The sequence below is a fragment of the Pholcus phalangioides genome, unplaced genomic scaffold (genome assembly GCF_987345545.1).
Source record: "Pholcus phalangioides strain wild (caught in Gottingen) unplaced genomic scaffold, Ppha-v1.0 ptg000039l_1, whole genome shotgun sequence".
In the NCBI taxonomy this organism is placed as follows: domain Eukaryota; kingdom Metazoa; phylum Arthropoda; class Arachnida; order Araneae; family Pholcidae; genus Pholcus; species Pholcus phalangioides.
In genome coordinates, this window is record NW_028301625.1 from 22,186,858 (window position 1) to 22,201,084 (window position 14,227).

Below are 14,227 nucleotides of genomic sequence, written 5' to 3' on the forward strand. Positions count from 1 at the left end.
AGACAATATTAATGTGGTAGGTTCAACAGCAGTATGATCTGATCGGAAACACCCGGGATGATCCAATTCTGTAAATAAGGCCCCGCTTGAATGAACTTGAAAAATGCCACACGCGGGGGTATCTTTGGCGCGACAGAATTGCGGCGCCAAACCACAATCATATCACGCAAAGATGCACTTAACAACAAACACGATGCTGAAAATCAAGGAACGACAGCAAAAGAAAATTTAGTATCACATTATTGTATGGCCTTCGGTAGTGTAGAATCATCTTCGGCAGTATAGAATCAACAAGTATATACAGTATAATCATTCTATACGTACTATATAACTTTATATTCTTTTAGTTCTCGTCCCTCACGCCCTTTTCATTTCATCTGTCATAAAATTGTGGTGCACCCCTAAAACTGTGAAAACTTTCTCCGATTTTCTATGGTTTTTTGTAACTTTAGTGATTTTTTATTGATTTTTTAGTGAATTTCTGTTGAATAATAACAGAAATTTAAATGTCTACGAGACCTAATTGAGTTTTAAAATTTTTAAACGTCTAAAGCAGTGGTTCTCAAACTTTTTCCACCAGTGGCTCCCTTGCACCTAATCATAGTTTATCTTTGGCTCCCTTGAGTATTTAACAGATATTAAGTATCCATAAAAACCGATTTCAATTCACGAACAGACACACAAATCAATATCTCCAATTCACCGCGACGCCCTAGGAGTCACGACACACACTTTGAGAAACACTTGACACGTTTAGAAAGAAATACGATAAACATGTTGGGGTAAATCGAGAAGCTATCCATACTTAGAATAAGACAACCATAAGTATTCTTTATGGGCATTGTATAATATTTTATCACGTGTATATGTTGTTTATAATTTTTATTAATTGCATTTTTAATTGGGTTGCTGTATTTTTGAAATATATGACATCCATATTTTTATGGGCATCTTTTTGGCAGCCACCTCGTTGGGCATTTTGCCTGTTGTGGCGTTGTTTTTGTATTTGTACTGGTATAAACTATTGGATGTTGGATCGTTTAAAGATCATCTCGGAAAAAATTAGTCACATAGTTTAAATTTATTAATTATAGAAATCGTATTAGCTATGTATGTTGCCAATGTTTTACTCTTCGAACGAAAAGTATAAATCATTTGATTCGAATTAAAAATCCCTATATGGACCCCATTTAATGTATTCACGTGAAATTATGCAAATGCCTCTTTAATGTTGAAAAAAAAACCCTAAAAAAAACTTCATGTTGATTATATATATCAATTAAAAACTTTGTTTTATTTAATTCAAATATAATTTTAAATATATGGTCAGGGTGGCTCAACAGCATTGTGCGCCAGTGCCATCTTAACTCATGGGTCGGCCCGGGTGCCACATGAAAATACGATCTGAATGTAAATATGTAAATTGGAGGACACAATTTTATAACCACGTAGAGCCTCAAAAAATCCCTTTGCCCGGAAGCCCATGATGTTTTGACATCCCCGTGTAAAGTGATGTGGTCAGGGCTGGGCCCCAGGGGCCAAGTGGTTTTTCTGAGGCCCTACCTGATAAATTCTAGTAAATTATAATCAGATCTCATTTTTATGAGGCCCCCCTCTACTCGTGAGGCCCGCGGTCCGTGCCCGGGTGGGCCCATGCGTTGAGACGGTACTGAATGTGCTAGGGAGGCCCCCAACCTGACTTAAACTACCAATTTACAAACTTACTCTTGAAAATCATAGTTACAAATCTCATTATCACTGTGGCTCCTATGCACGCCGACACCCCAATCAGTGTTTTGTTCATATATTGCGAATTAATCACATTTATCAGTATTATGTATAATCTCCAAATCGTAGTTAAATGTGACAAGAGATCGTCAATGAATTAATTTTATTTAACTTACGTGAATTTACCGGACATGAACTTCAGTCTAGAAATGTTGGTTATGTTTGTACATGTTGGTAAATGCGAAGATAGCTAGCATCACAAGATTAATCAAAACTTTTCATGTGTGTGTGTGTGTGTTTCTGTCTTCTTCACTCTCATTTCAATTTGAATTAGTTTTTATGGCATATGTATGGCATGGTAAACGTACAGTAGTAGGTTTTGAAGAATTCGCTTAAGTGCTGCCATCTGTTTGTTCGTAAATATTTAAGAGAATAGAAGTAAAATAACGGAAAGAGATACCAAACAGCAAGAAGAATAAAAACGGAAAAAAAATTCAGTACGGAATTAGAAGGAAAGTACGGAAGAAGAAAGAATTTACTGAAAGAGAAGTTAGAATAAATAAATAATGTTAAGAGGAAGCATCAAGCAAAAGTCATGGTCATGATATACTGTAACATGTTTTACTCGCGGCCATATAACGACCATCATTTTCTTGGAATAGCTATAAAGCTTGTAATTTAAACGTTAAAAAAAATTAGCACCACAGAATTTAACGTAGATAAAATCACTATAGCCCAACTGATAAAAAGCTCTATCTCTCCTATTTATTGTTTCTATGTAAAATCTCATTTAAATTCATTTCTGGATCTAGAAGAAACTTTAGTACTTGAAGTTAAACGAAAATTTTGACCCGAAAAACAGGTTTTTAAAACAGTTATTATATACAACTAGCTATAATACATGGCGCTGCCCGGGTTTTCTTCAATTACTGAGAGCATTGAAAAGTGACAAACTATTATAAAGGAATAAACTATTATACACATAATACTGGCATCATTAAAGAAGTGACAAACCATTGTAAAGGCGTTTCCATGTCTGAAACGCATTGTTAGAGAAGCACGGTAACCAAAGTAAACATTCTGAAAGTGATTGTTGATGCCGAGAAATCATTGTTACCCGACAGTTTTTTTGTCCATTTCGGGCATTTGCGCAGCTCTGACAAACTTTTAAAGTAGTCTTTCGTTCAAGTCGGGTCCCGTTTGATATATATGCAAAGTTTAGCGTCGATAAGTCTAAAATTGTAGATTTGTATATAGAACACACACACACAGAAAATAAATTTTATATATATAGATATTATATCGTTTATGAAAAGAAATCTGAAGTAGGTATCTTTCAAGCTCTTAATTTGATGATTTCTCTTACTTTTTTCATGATCATGACTATTATATATTGTCTAATAAAATATAATAAATTTGTACTTCAGAAAAAAATGAAAATTGAGAAATCAAACACGGTTTAAGTATAGTAGGATTAAACTAATCTAAACATATAAAATAACGTGTCCTGACTGATTGATCATCGCCGAGCCAAAACCGCCGAAGCTATAAATATGAAATTTAGTCAGTAGTTTCATTTTATGATGAGATTTAAAGATTCACTTAGAAGGGGTTTCCAGAATTCGACCCCTTGGGGGAGTCATAACGGGGTTCAAAGGTTATTTGGATAAATCACACCGATCCGAAACCGCTGAAGCTATAAATATGAAATTTCGCTGTAATTTTATTTCATAACGTAAAGACGCAATAAGAAGTGTTATTTCTTTGAAATTCGACCCCCCCCCCTAACAGGATCATAAGGCAGGGCCGTCGTAAGAGCATCATGTACCCCCGGGCCAATTGTTTTCTGACGCCCTACCTGGCAAATTCTCAAAAATTTTAACGGTTCTTGTTTTTGAGGCCCCCGGTTGGGCCCATATATTAAGCACTGTCATAAGGGGGTTCAAAGGTTACATAGAGAAATAACGCCGAGTCGAAATCGTTGTGCTTACAAATATGAAATTTGATTAGTAGTTCCACTTCATGATGCAAAGCCTTACAAAAAAGGTTTTTTTTTCGATATTCAACACCTAACGGGGTCATAAGGAGGATTCAAAGGTTATATATAGAAATCACATATATAGAAATCTGGTCAGTAGTTTCATTTTGTAATATAGAGACTCATTAAGAAGGGACTTTCAAAATTCAACCCCTAGGGGGATCATAAGAGGGTTCAAAGGATATATAGGGCAATCATCGCTGAGCCGAAGTCACTGAAGCTAAAAATATGAAATTTAGTCAATAGTTGTATTTTATGATGTAAAGCTTCAACAAGAAGCGATTTTTCAAAATTTACCTCTGAGGGGGTCGTAGAGAGAGGGGGGGGGGTTTCAAAGGTTATATGGAGGAATCATCGCCGAGCTGGAAGCACTCCTGCCATGAAGAGTTCGGCCAGTAGGTTTATTTTATAATGAAAAGTCATGAGCAATGTTAACTCATTAAGAAGGAATTTTTCGAAATTCAACCCTTAAAAGGGTCATAAGGGGGTTCAAAGGCTACATGGAGAAACCTTGAAGTTATAAATATGAAATTCGGTCAGTAGTTTTATTTTATAATGCAAAACTCCCCTGCTCTAAAAAGGAATTTTTCAAAATTCAAAACCTAAAAGAGTCATAAGGGAAAATTTTCAGAACGAATCTGCGGGTAACAGCTAATACAAAATAGTATGTATAATATAAATTTGCAGCATTAATATAATATAAGTTTATAGTTGTGAAGGAAATATATAGCACTCGTTGAGAGGCTATGGGAAGTATTTATAAAACATTTTCCTTATCGAAAGAAAAATAATTGAAAATATAGTATTGATATAGGCAAATGCATTTATTTTGAAGTTTTCCTTCGGAAAATAATATGTTTTAGAAACTATTTAAGAAAACTCAATTTAAGAAAGGAGGGGGGGGGGGTTAAAAGTGCACAGCATAATGAGATTTAAATTCAAACAATGCTCTTCGAAATTATCTTGATAATTGGTTTAATAAAAGAAGGTCAGACACACACGAAGTGAGTTGAAATAAGATAAACCTTGAAATTGAGTTAAAATTGTAAAGCTCAATTTTTTCGAGAATCTGAATTTTCGACGATAAAAAAAGTTTTCCCTGTTTTCTGATAATAATGGTGATACTGTATTAAAATATCTACGGAGGCCTTCTTGTTTGAATTCCGACTCCGTCCCATGCCCTTTCCTCATGATTGTCACATATCAGTCATCTTTCGCTTCCAAGGACTATTGGTCACGGACCCGCAGTATAGAATTGACTTAGAACGACTGAAAAATGAAAATCATGCCCTTGGGAAGTCAGCCTCCCATCTACACAGTCGAAAGTTGTGGTCCATCCGTGTTTCAAATATCCTGGACACTATTGGAATACCTCGGCTAACGAAAATAATTCGTTATCCAAAATGTGATTTTTCAAAGGTTTTTATGGGAAATCGTTCAATTCGTTTTAGCACAACTGCCCAAGATTTCGAAGTACAGTAACTTTCATAAAACACTAAGAAGCACTATAAAAAAGACCAACGCCGGTCGAAGGCTGAGACAAGCAAATTCGCAATTGGGTGAAAGAGAATTTAAAGGAAGGTGAAAAACTGAACATGTGTTTTTACTTTACACTACATACGCTATGTAGTCGGGTTCGTGAGCCATAGTGAAAAATTATGTGTAAGGTATACTTGCTATATACTATACGTGATATAGTCAGCTCATCCCTCACACACATGCAGATAGGAAAAAAAGTTTCTTGAATTGACAGAAAGTAAGTTACTCATCAGATTTATTTTGAAAATTTAGCTGACGCGATTGTGTGAAATTTACGTAAAATAAATAAAATATTTTATTTTTCGTTAGCGTATGCATTCATATCAATTAAAATTTCCGTTAGCGGAATCCGTATTCGTTAGCCGAAGTTGAAAAACGCAGAAAAAAAATCGTAGTTTTTCTTTAGCCGAAAAATTCGTGAGCCGTAAGCCGAATAGTTCATTAACCAAGATGCTGTGTCACTGTACTTTCCTTCTTGTGCCCACTTGGATCACCACTTTGACTCGCACCACTCAGGCTCGCAACTGGGTGCACTTACCGGAAATTACTAGGTGGTCCAGTGAGGCCGTAGCCAGGGAAGGAGATTTAAGGATCCATCCTCCCGAAAAGTGGGAAAATTACTGATTTCTATGGAATCACTTGGTTAATTTTACTTTACTGCCCCCCCCCCTCCCCAGTTTGGTTCTCTTTCTCCCCTCCCCCTCGAAATTGGAAATACTGTACCAGTTGACCTCCTCCAAAATGAATTTCTGGCTACGGTTCTGTAGCTCAGGCTTTTGTCTTGCTCGTGGTGTTTTTATGGAGTGAAACCGTTCTCTAGCGGAGCTCGAAGCATACAGCATATCTCGTTGGATCAATAACTGTTGTAACCTTCCATAGTCCTAAGTTTAAGTTACTACCAGACGACATAGAAATGCAGCCTATTGAAAAAGGTTGCTTGAGTTCTTTCGACACCAAACAATGCAAACTTAACGCATTTTTGGTCTCGTTACTAATGCCCCCCCAAGAGCGTAGCGGGGGGGGGGGGAACTTAGGGGTCTACCCCCCCCCCCCGAAATGTGAGGAAATGACCGAAAAAAGGAAAAAGATGGCAAAATCTATTGTTCTATCACTTTGATTCCCCCCCCCCGAAAAGAAAGTGGTCCCCCGAACGAAATTTCTGGATACTGGCCGAAACCTCCCCCCCCCCCCACAAAATTTTATTTGCTCTACCGTTTTACCTCCGAAGTGGTTATCTGTATCGGAATTGTGTTTTTGAAACTCAAAAAGTGTGTGTGGGGTGTATTTTATATGCTCGGGAGGGGTTGCTATTTAATGTTCCGAATCAGGAACGAGAAACTGGCAAAATCAGTAAATACACATATACTTTTAATGCGTATAATTTCAAACGTCATGGTCTTACGGATCGTTGCGGCAAGACATCTGTGAAGCGGAAAGCCAAAGTAAAGCCCTAATTGAGTGGGGAGCAGGCCGGTCTGGTTCCCCGCGTGCCGGATCAGAAGGGGCGAAAAGCTCACCCCCAAACATCAAGTTGCTGTCCTGAGAAGGAGACCGGCTTGCACTTATACCTTCAAGTTGAAAAACCACAGAAAATCAGCTTCAGCCATTCACCACTATGCGAGTCGTGTGTATCGAACCAACAAATTCACGATGCAAAGCCATTATATGCTTTCAGTGGAAGTCCAATTCGATAAGATAATCATACTACTATGGGTTCATTCAAGTATTACGTCAGCATCGAAGGGGAGAGGGGGTTTCGGATTTGCTGACTTTTGATGACAAGCGGGGCAGGGGGGTTTGAAGGTTGCTTACGTCATCAACCACCCCTTTTTGAAGACATGAAATATTCTAAGCTGCTGACGAAATTTTGCTGACAAGGGGGGAGGGGGTCAGTGTTTTGCTGACTTTTGCTGACAAGGTGGGGGGTTAAAAATGGCTGAAAATCTGCTTATGTAATACTTGAATGGCCCCTATGCCAAAAGGATGTTAGAAGGCGTATTCATACTTTTCGGACTATTATGCCGTGTCAGAAGCTTTTTATTAGCGGACATTTCGTTCACTACTATGGTGGACATCATCGGTGCAGATGACGACAAGCAAGGAGACGAAACAGCCGCCTCGGAAGACCTTGATCAACTGACGCTTCGGCTCGGGGCAGCTCGAGCTTACCCGCCGCCCGGTTGCAATGTCTCATGTGCTGCCCCTAAAGACAACCCTGGCGGGAGGATGACAGGGCTCTTCCTAGGGGACCGGGGGATAAATCTATTTTGTTTTTGGAAGACAGTCGTACATCTACCAGCTTGTTATGTGTTGTGCTGGTAGATGGCAGCACTACACATAACAAGCATTACACAGAAACACACTTCACGTTAGGTTCACAATACATACACGCACATATACCGATTTGCTAGAAATTCGGTAAAGGAATGCGTACGAGGTGCGTGTAAGGTTAAGTAGTAGTAGCTGTACAACATTGTTTACTGTGGAAGCATACGTGACCATACATCCCACTTTTGAAGAAAATGTTTCATTTTCAAGGTAGGCTGTCCCGACTTTTTTGCAAAAATGTCCCGGTTTTTCACGTATTTTCAACAAAGCCAACTTGACTTTTATTCGTCAAATCAACAATAAGAATTACCTTCCCAACTCAGAAATTATATTATGATAATTACGACTGCAAATAAGAATATTCATTTCACATATTCATGTGTTTTTTTAATTCACTGCAATTTCAAGCCTAGCTTTATTTCCCTCGATTGGCGGCTTTTTTGTCATTTTAGCGTGAGTTGGGGCAATTTTGCTTACTTTTGGCATCATTTTTGGCAATAACTGGCATTGTCCCGTATGTGGAAGAACAATTTCACGTATTTTTCTCGGACAAATATGGTCAGCTTAATTATGCCAGATAAATCAATCCACAAAACAACACTTATTGATGAACCATCATTATTTACACTTATCTCGTAAAGATGGTGATGACGAGGCAACTTTTATTAAGACATTTATTTCAAAAGCGTTTCTGGTGCTTCAGGAATCGGGCAAGTGAGAAGACGAATTGTTTCCATTGCATTCGTTCAACTGTTCTGGAAAAATAACTATTTGATAGTACCAAAATGCATACTTGCCCCTTGTGATAGAGTACAATTTTCTTTCTGGTATTACGATTCCAGGCCTTGTCTTTTTTCTCAAGCTTGCTCAACACCTCCGTTATCAACGTATGGATCAAAAGAGTGATGTCGTGAATTTTTACTGTTGGAAATTTTCAGAAATTTTTGTGTTAAACGAAAGCCCAAGCTGCCGCCCGGGTGCACCGCACCCCTTGCACCTTGGCTTAAGCCGTCCCTGCTTCTGCAAAAGAACAGCTTTAGCAGAACAGCAATCGCCACCTGCACGCTTCTTCAATCGAAGTGTAAGGTGGTGATCTGCTCTTCCGAGGTGGTCGTTTCGTCTCCTTGCTTGTCGTCATCTGCACTGATGATATCCACCACAGTAATTGACGAAATGTCTGCTAACGAAAAGCTTCCAATACAGCATATCAGCCCGAAAAGTTTTTACACGCTTTTCAACTCCGGCCGTGGAAGCCTGAATTCTCTTTTCGATATTAGAAGGAGTTCAATGCCAATTAGTCCGCGTCAGAATCTTTACTGACGTGGAGGTACAACAAGAACGGTGACAAGATGATGGCAGAACTGTGGTTCTTAAACTTTTTTCATCCGTGGCTCTTCTTGGCGCTGGAACAGGAAGGACGCTCAGTCAAGACCCACTAAAAAAGATTCAATATTCCCTCTTCTTTCGAAGGTGTCGGCTCAGCTCACTCTTTTTCCGTTCAAAATTATGAGGAGGGGTGTCAAAATAAATACTGGCCCCAGGCGACGTAGTTAATTTTCATTTCTAGTTTCGGTCCTGAAAACAACAGGACATGGAACACTCATGCACGGTCTTTGGGCCTTCAGTGAATGAGGGGTCCTACCTTAGAGGAGAAATAAGACAACTTATATTTCTTCTCAATGGGTCTTACAGTGACCGTTAATTGTGAAAATCAGTTGTAACAGTCTTGTAGGGGCATATCTTTGTTCATTGCTTTGTCCGGAGATGATGGTGCTTCTCTACTTATTTGAGATGGCTTCCAATAGAATCGGTTTTGATTTGAATAAATTTCATGGAACAAGTCACAAGCGAAAAGCACCAGGACGCGAAGTCCGTAGATTTATTGAAAATGTCCCACCTTCAAGTAATATGCTCAAACTTATCAGGTCAAAAAACAACACGCATTAGATCAATTAATTACTATATCAGACTACGAATCTTTAGTAAAATTTAACTCACTTTACTGACGTTTTTATATCAGAATTGTTTTTTTAATCTGAGGATCATACGCGGTTGCGGAGACCTTTTATATCATGAAAAGTAAAAATAAATACAAGAACAGAATCAAAAACTGTTCAATTAAAAAAAAGGTTTGATTGTTGGAATTTTATATACCCGGTGACATAATTAATTTCTCCTTAGAGTTTTTATTTGTGTTGTCACTATTTGTCATGTTTCAATGCGAATTTTCATTGAGCTGAGATTCGTCTACGAAATGTCAAACTTTTTTTCATTCCGATAACCGCCTCGTGATGATATTTTGTAAACAAAAATCTAGTGCAGCTGTGTGTTGAATGGACTTTTAAATCCAAACTATTTTACATTTTAACTGGAAAAAGATTTTGAGATATAGTTTCATTAACATAAATTTTGTGATAAGTATCATGGAGTTCCCATCGATCCGTGATCTTAAAAAAATCTTACCTTGGCATATAACTTGTATAGTTCCAAGCCGATCGAATAAGTTTTTGACAATTAAAAAGCCCAAGGGTTTTAATGCAAACTCTGAAGAAATATCTACTAAATTCAATAACAGGTATCCTTTTGCTAACGAAAATTGGTATTCATTCTATTGTGGTAAAGCTTTTTAACATTATATTACTAGTATGTAGCTAAAGTCACAAAATTGATCAGTTCCACGGTCACAATTACTATTATAATAATTCTAGCATGATCTAACTCAGATTCTTGTCTACTAACAGTACTATACTTTTGAACCATATTACTTGGTTGGAAAAAAATAATTGTAAATATTATTACTTCATCTAGAATGGAAGAAAAATGTGCAACTTCTAATGTGTAATGTATGTACTGCTTATCATTCTTAGGACATCAAAGAAACATACTTTCATTAACATATTACAATCTGAACTTTCCGATACTTTCCATACTCTTAATGATGATAAAAAGATTCAGATTTTCAATGTTACGCCTTGATATATAGCTTGAAAAGCATAATCGGTATTAAGTGGTACACAGTCTCGACACACTCCAAATGAACAATGTGAAAATGAGCATTAAATTATCAAAGGGGAAAAATAGAGTAGGGAAAAACCGAATTTTCAAACTCTTATTAGTTTTTAAAAATTTGTGGATTAATAACTTGATCAAGAAAAGCAAAGTCCGGCTTTTTGTGGAATTTTTCCAAACTTAATTTGCCGTACAAAAATCATAATTTTTCCCTTGAACTTCTAATTATCTAAAAAATTCGAAGAAAGAATTAAACAAGAAATTTTAACATTACATTCGATAGAAAACTCAACGGGATATTGTAAAAGTTTGAATTACTCAAAATTTGAATTAACAAAGTTCTACTGTATGTTATATATCAGATTTAAAATTTACTACACATAATACATGTATGGGACGAATCCGACCTATTCTGCCAAATGAAAGGGGGTAATAGATGAGCCCAAGTGGATCATGAAACATCCCACCAACCCTGTCCAATCTTAAACCGTTTTCAAGTTATAATGGATAATCGATTACGGAGAAAATATGTGTAGAGTCTAAAAAAACCTGCATTCGTGTGAAGCTTCTAGGAGACCTACACACAAACCAAGCACATGTTTGGAAAGAACGGCGAAAGTCCTATAAGATGACATCATTTTCATTGAAATATCTGGATTTATTGGTGAGCTACAAGTTCTGAAAGATTAGTGAAATTCAAAATCAAATTTTAGCCAAAATTTTTCATCGCCAATTACGCAAATACACTTCTGGCTACAATCGGTCAAATTTACGAAAAACTTGTCCATTGCACCAGCTTTTGAAAGAGCTTACAATAAACCATATCGTGTGTTCTGGTTCAGGAGAAATTTAGCCCATTGTTCGCAATACATCACTGAAATCTGCATTTGTCGAAGTAATTTTAGTAGGCTTTGGCGCAGGGCCATAACTAGGCTGGGGCAATGGACAAGATTTTGATAAATTTGATTGATTGTATCCAGGAGGGTATTTGCGTTATTGGCTATGAAAAATTTTGTAGACAATTTGATTTTGAACTTCACGAATCTTTCAGTGCTTGTAGCTTGCCAATAAATCCAGATATTTCTATGGATGATAGGATTTATCATCATCCTATAGGATTATCAAAATAATTATCTTATAGAATTTTTTCTGTTCTTCCCAAATATGTGCTTAGTTTGCGTGTAGGTCTCTTAGAAACTTCACAAATGCAGTTAAAAATAGTTTGAGATAGGACAGGGTTGGTGGAGTGTTCCATGATCCACTTAGGCTTGTCTATCACCCCCTTTCATTTGGCAGCATAGGTCAGATTCACCTTGTATATATAAAAACAAAAATAGTTTGTCTATTGTATAGTGTATGTAGTTCAATTTCCACTTAATTTTTTTTCATATTATAGTGATCAAAATCAAGAAGCTTTGAAATTGATTATAAATGAAATGGGAAAAAAGTCTGCAATTGTAAGAATTTTTCATATTTTTCACCTTTAAATTTGATAATATTCAACACTAGAAATTATATTAGTTTGCGTGTCGTAATACTCAAAACTTATCCAAGTCTTAGTCAAGTGTGGATTCAGGATGATGTGTCAGGAGGGGTGAATTGTGTAAGTTCTTTGAATCATCCCATATTTTATGGGACAGACAAATTTTCCAATATTATTCAGCTCTTGTGAAGGACAATCATTCCTACCCCCCACACTGGATCTGCACTAGAGCTAAGAGCTAAGGCAGATCTTCAGAGTTGAATGGAACGTAGGCAGGCAAATCCAGAGAGCGATATGTTGGAGAAGCAACTTATTATGTAGGTTCATTGGATCATCCAGTATTATACGAGACAGACAAATTCACCACATACTATTCGGCTCTTGAGAGGGGCTGAATCACCCCCTTCTAGATTCACGCTTGGTCTTAGTAGTTTATTTGTAAATGGTCATCGTTTGTGTTGCCCAATTTTTCTTTTGGAGAAAAGACATGAATAATATCAGGTAGCGTTATCACAGAATTTATTAATGCATGTTTTGAAAAGTTTTCAATATATCCAAGACTTTTATTTTGTTAGATCAGTCTGAAATATGTTTTACATCTTTTAGGACCTTAATTAACTTACAATTTATAGATTTGATAAAAATTGACATGAAGAAGGTTCAGGGTATAACAAAATTACTTGGTGCTTAATTTCTGAATACTTTGTGTCAACAGTAAAGGACTTTCCTGGATGGTTTGTGGTCATTTTCTCCCCCCCCCCCACACACACACACACAAACAGCTGGATTTAAATTTGTGTGGTTAAAGGTTAAAGTTTTCACACAAGACCTTTTTGGAATTCCAAACCTATCCCAGCATTTATTTATGCAGACAATGTGGAAGAAAGAAAGCAAAGCCATTTTCAGAGTGCATAGGAAAGTCCTTTTGACCTGAAATAACTTTTAAACAAAGAGAGCTGCCATAATGCAACTTGGATAATGGTATAGTAATGTCCGAGATCAAATACACTGAATGGAAGCACAAAAAAATAATGATGAGGTGGGAGGGAATTTTAAAAATAAAAATTCTTAGGGCCTACTGTTTAAAAAACATGTTAATAACTATATTTCTTCACATTAGCCCACATGACGTAAAGCAGTGTAGCAGATGAGCATGCCTCAAAAGTTACATATTCAGAATGATTCAAAATATCTGCACTCTATAAATCAGTTGAACAGGTTTATTATATCTCACCTATTGATGATATATAATGATAATGAAATGAATTGAAATTGTGAACGAAATGAAATTTGTTGAGATATCAATAATTGACTTACATCAGTAATTCTTTCCAAGACTAATGACTGGAGCATGGAAGTTTAGCCACTAAAAATGGTCAAAATAGGCAGGCAAAAAGGCAGTAAAATCCCCTTAAATAAGCACTATAAAAAGGTATTTATAATTAATGGAAAAAAAGGGAAAAGTAACTAAATGCTGCGATATTAAGGGTTCAAAACTTGGCAAATAAATTGACTGCACTCGCATATATATACGTGTGAAATTAGATAATAATTTAAAGTCAAAGATAGATGACGCCTAAAAAAATGAAACAAAATTATTTTGATATGCTCCAAATTGATATATAATAAAGAAACATCAAGTGATATTTGACTGCATCAAATTTCTCTATGATTGAGCTCAACTATAGTAGATTTCTTTGAAATAATAACTTACAAGATAAATTTCTTATGGAAGAATTCTTATTCTATGGAAGATACACTGTAGATAAATTTCTCCAAAAAAATAGAGAGAAAGTACTCATATAATATGCATGAATTCAGAAATTAATGTTTCAAGTCAACAGTAGAGAACGCTAGTAAAAACTTTTTCTGTGGCAAAATGTACCAACACATTCTTGATCACTCTTCCAATTTCTTAACCAAATTGCACATAATTTTTATATATGATTGCTGATTATACTTATATAAAATTTTGAGAAGAATCACAATCATCCACCACTATCATCTACAATGACGAAAATCAGACTGAAGGCAATCGACTTGTCAGTGGGTACATGAAAATTCGAATCCTTCCATTTAGATAGTAATCGACCGAACTCCTG

The 14,227-nt window shown here is 36.4% G+C and overlaps 1 protein-coding gene across 7 annotated transcripts in view; it reads left to right on the forward strand.

The window, feature by feature from the left end:
• LOC149065709 (alpha-tubulin N-acetyltransferase-like) overlaps positions 1-14,227 on the forward strand; it is a 66,127-nt gene that overhangs the window by 32,509 nt on the left and 19,391 nt on the right. For 2 of the 7 annotated variants that reach the window (XM_089253815.1, XM_089253814.1), the window contains exons 1-2: positions 9,925-10,208; positions 12,039-12,099. In XM_089253815.1, coding sequence (XP_089109941.1) covers positions 10,057-10,208; positions 12,039-12,099 — 213 coding nt within the window. In that variant the 5' untranslated portion in view covers positions 9,925-10,056. Of the gene's footprint in view, positions 1-9,889; positions 10,250-12,038; positions 12,100-14,227 lie in introns of those variants that run through there. The other 5 variants (XM_089253819.1, XM_089253817.1, XM_089253813.1 and 2 more) reach the window with 4 other exon arrangements.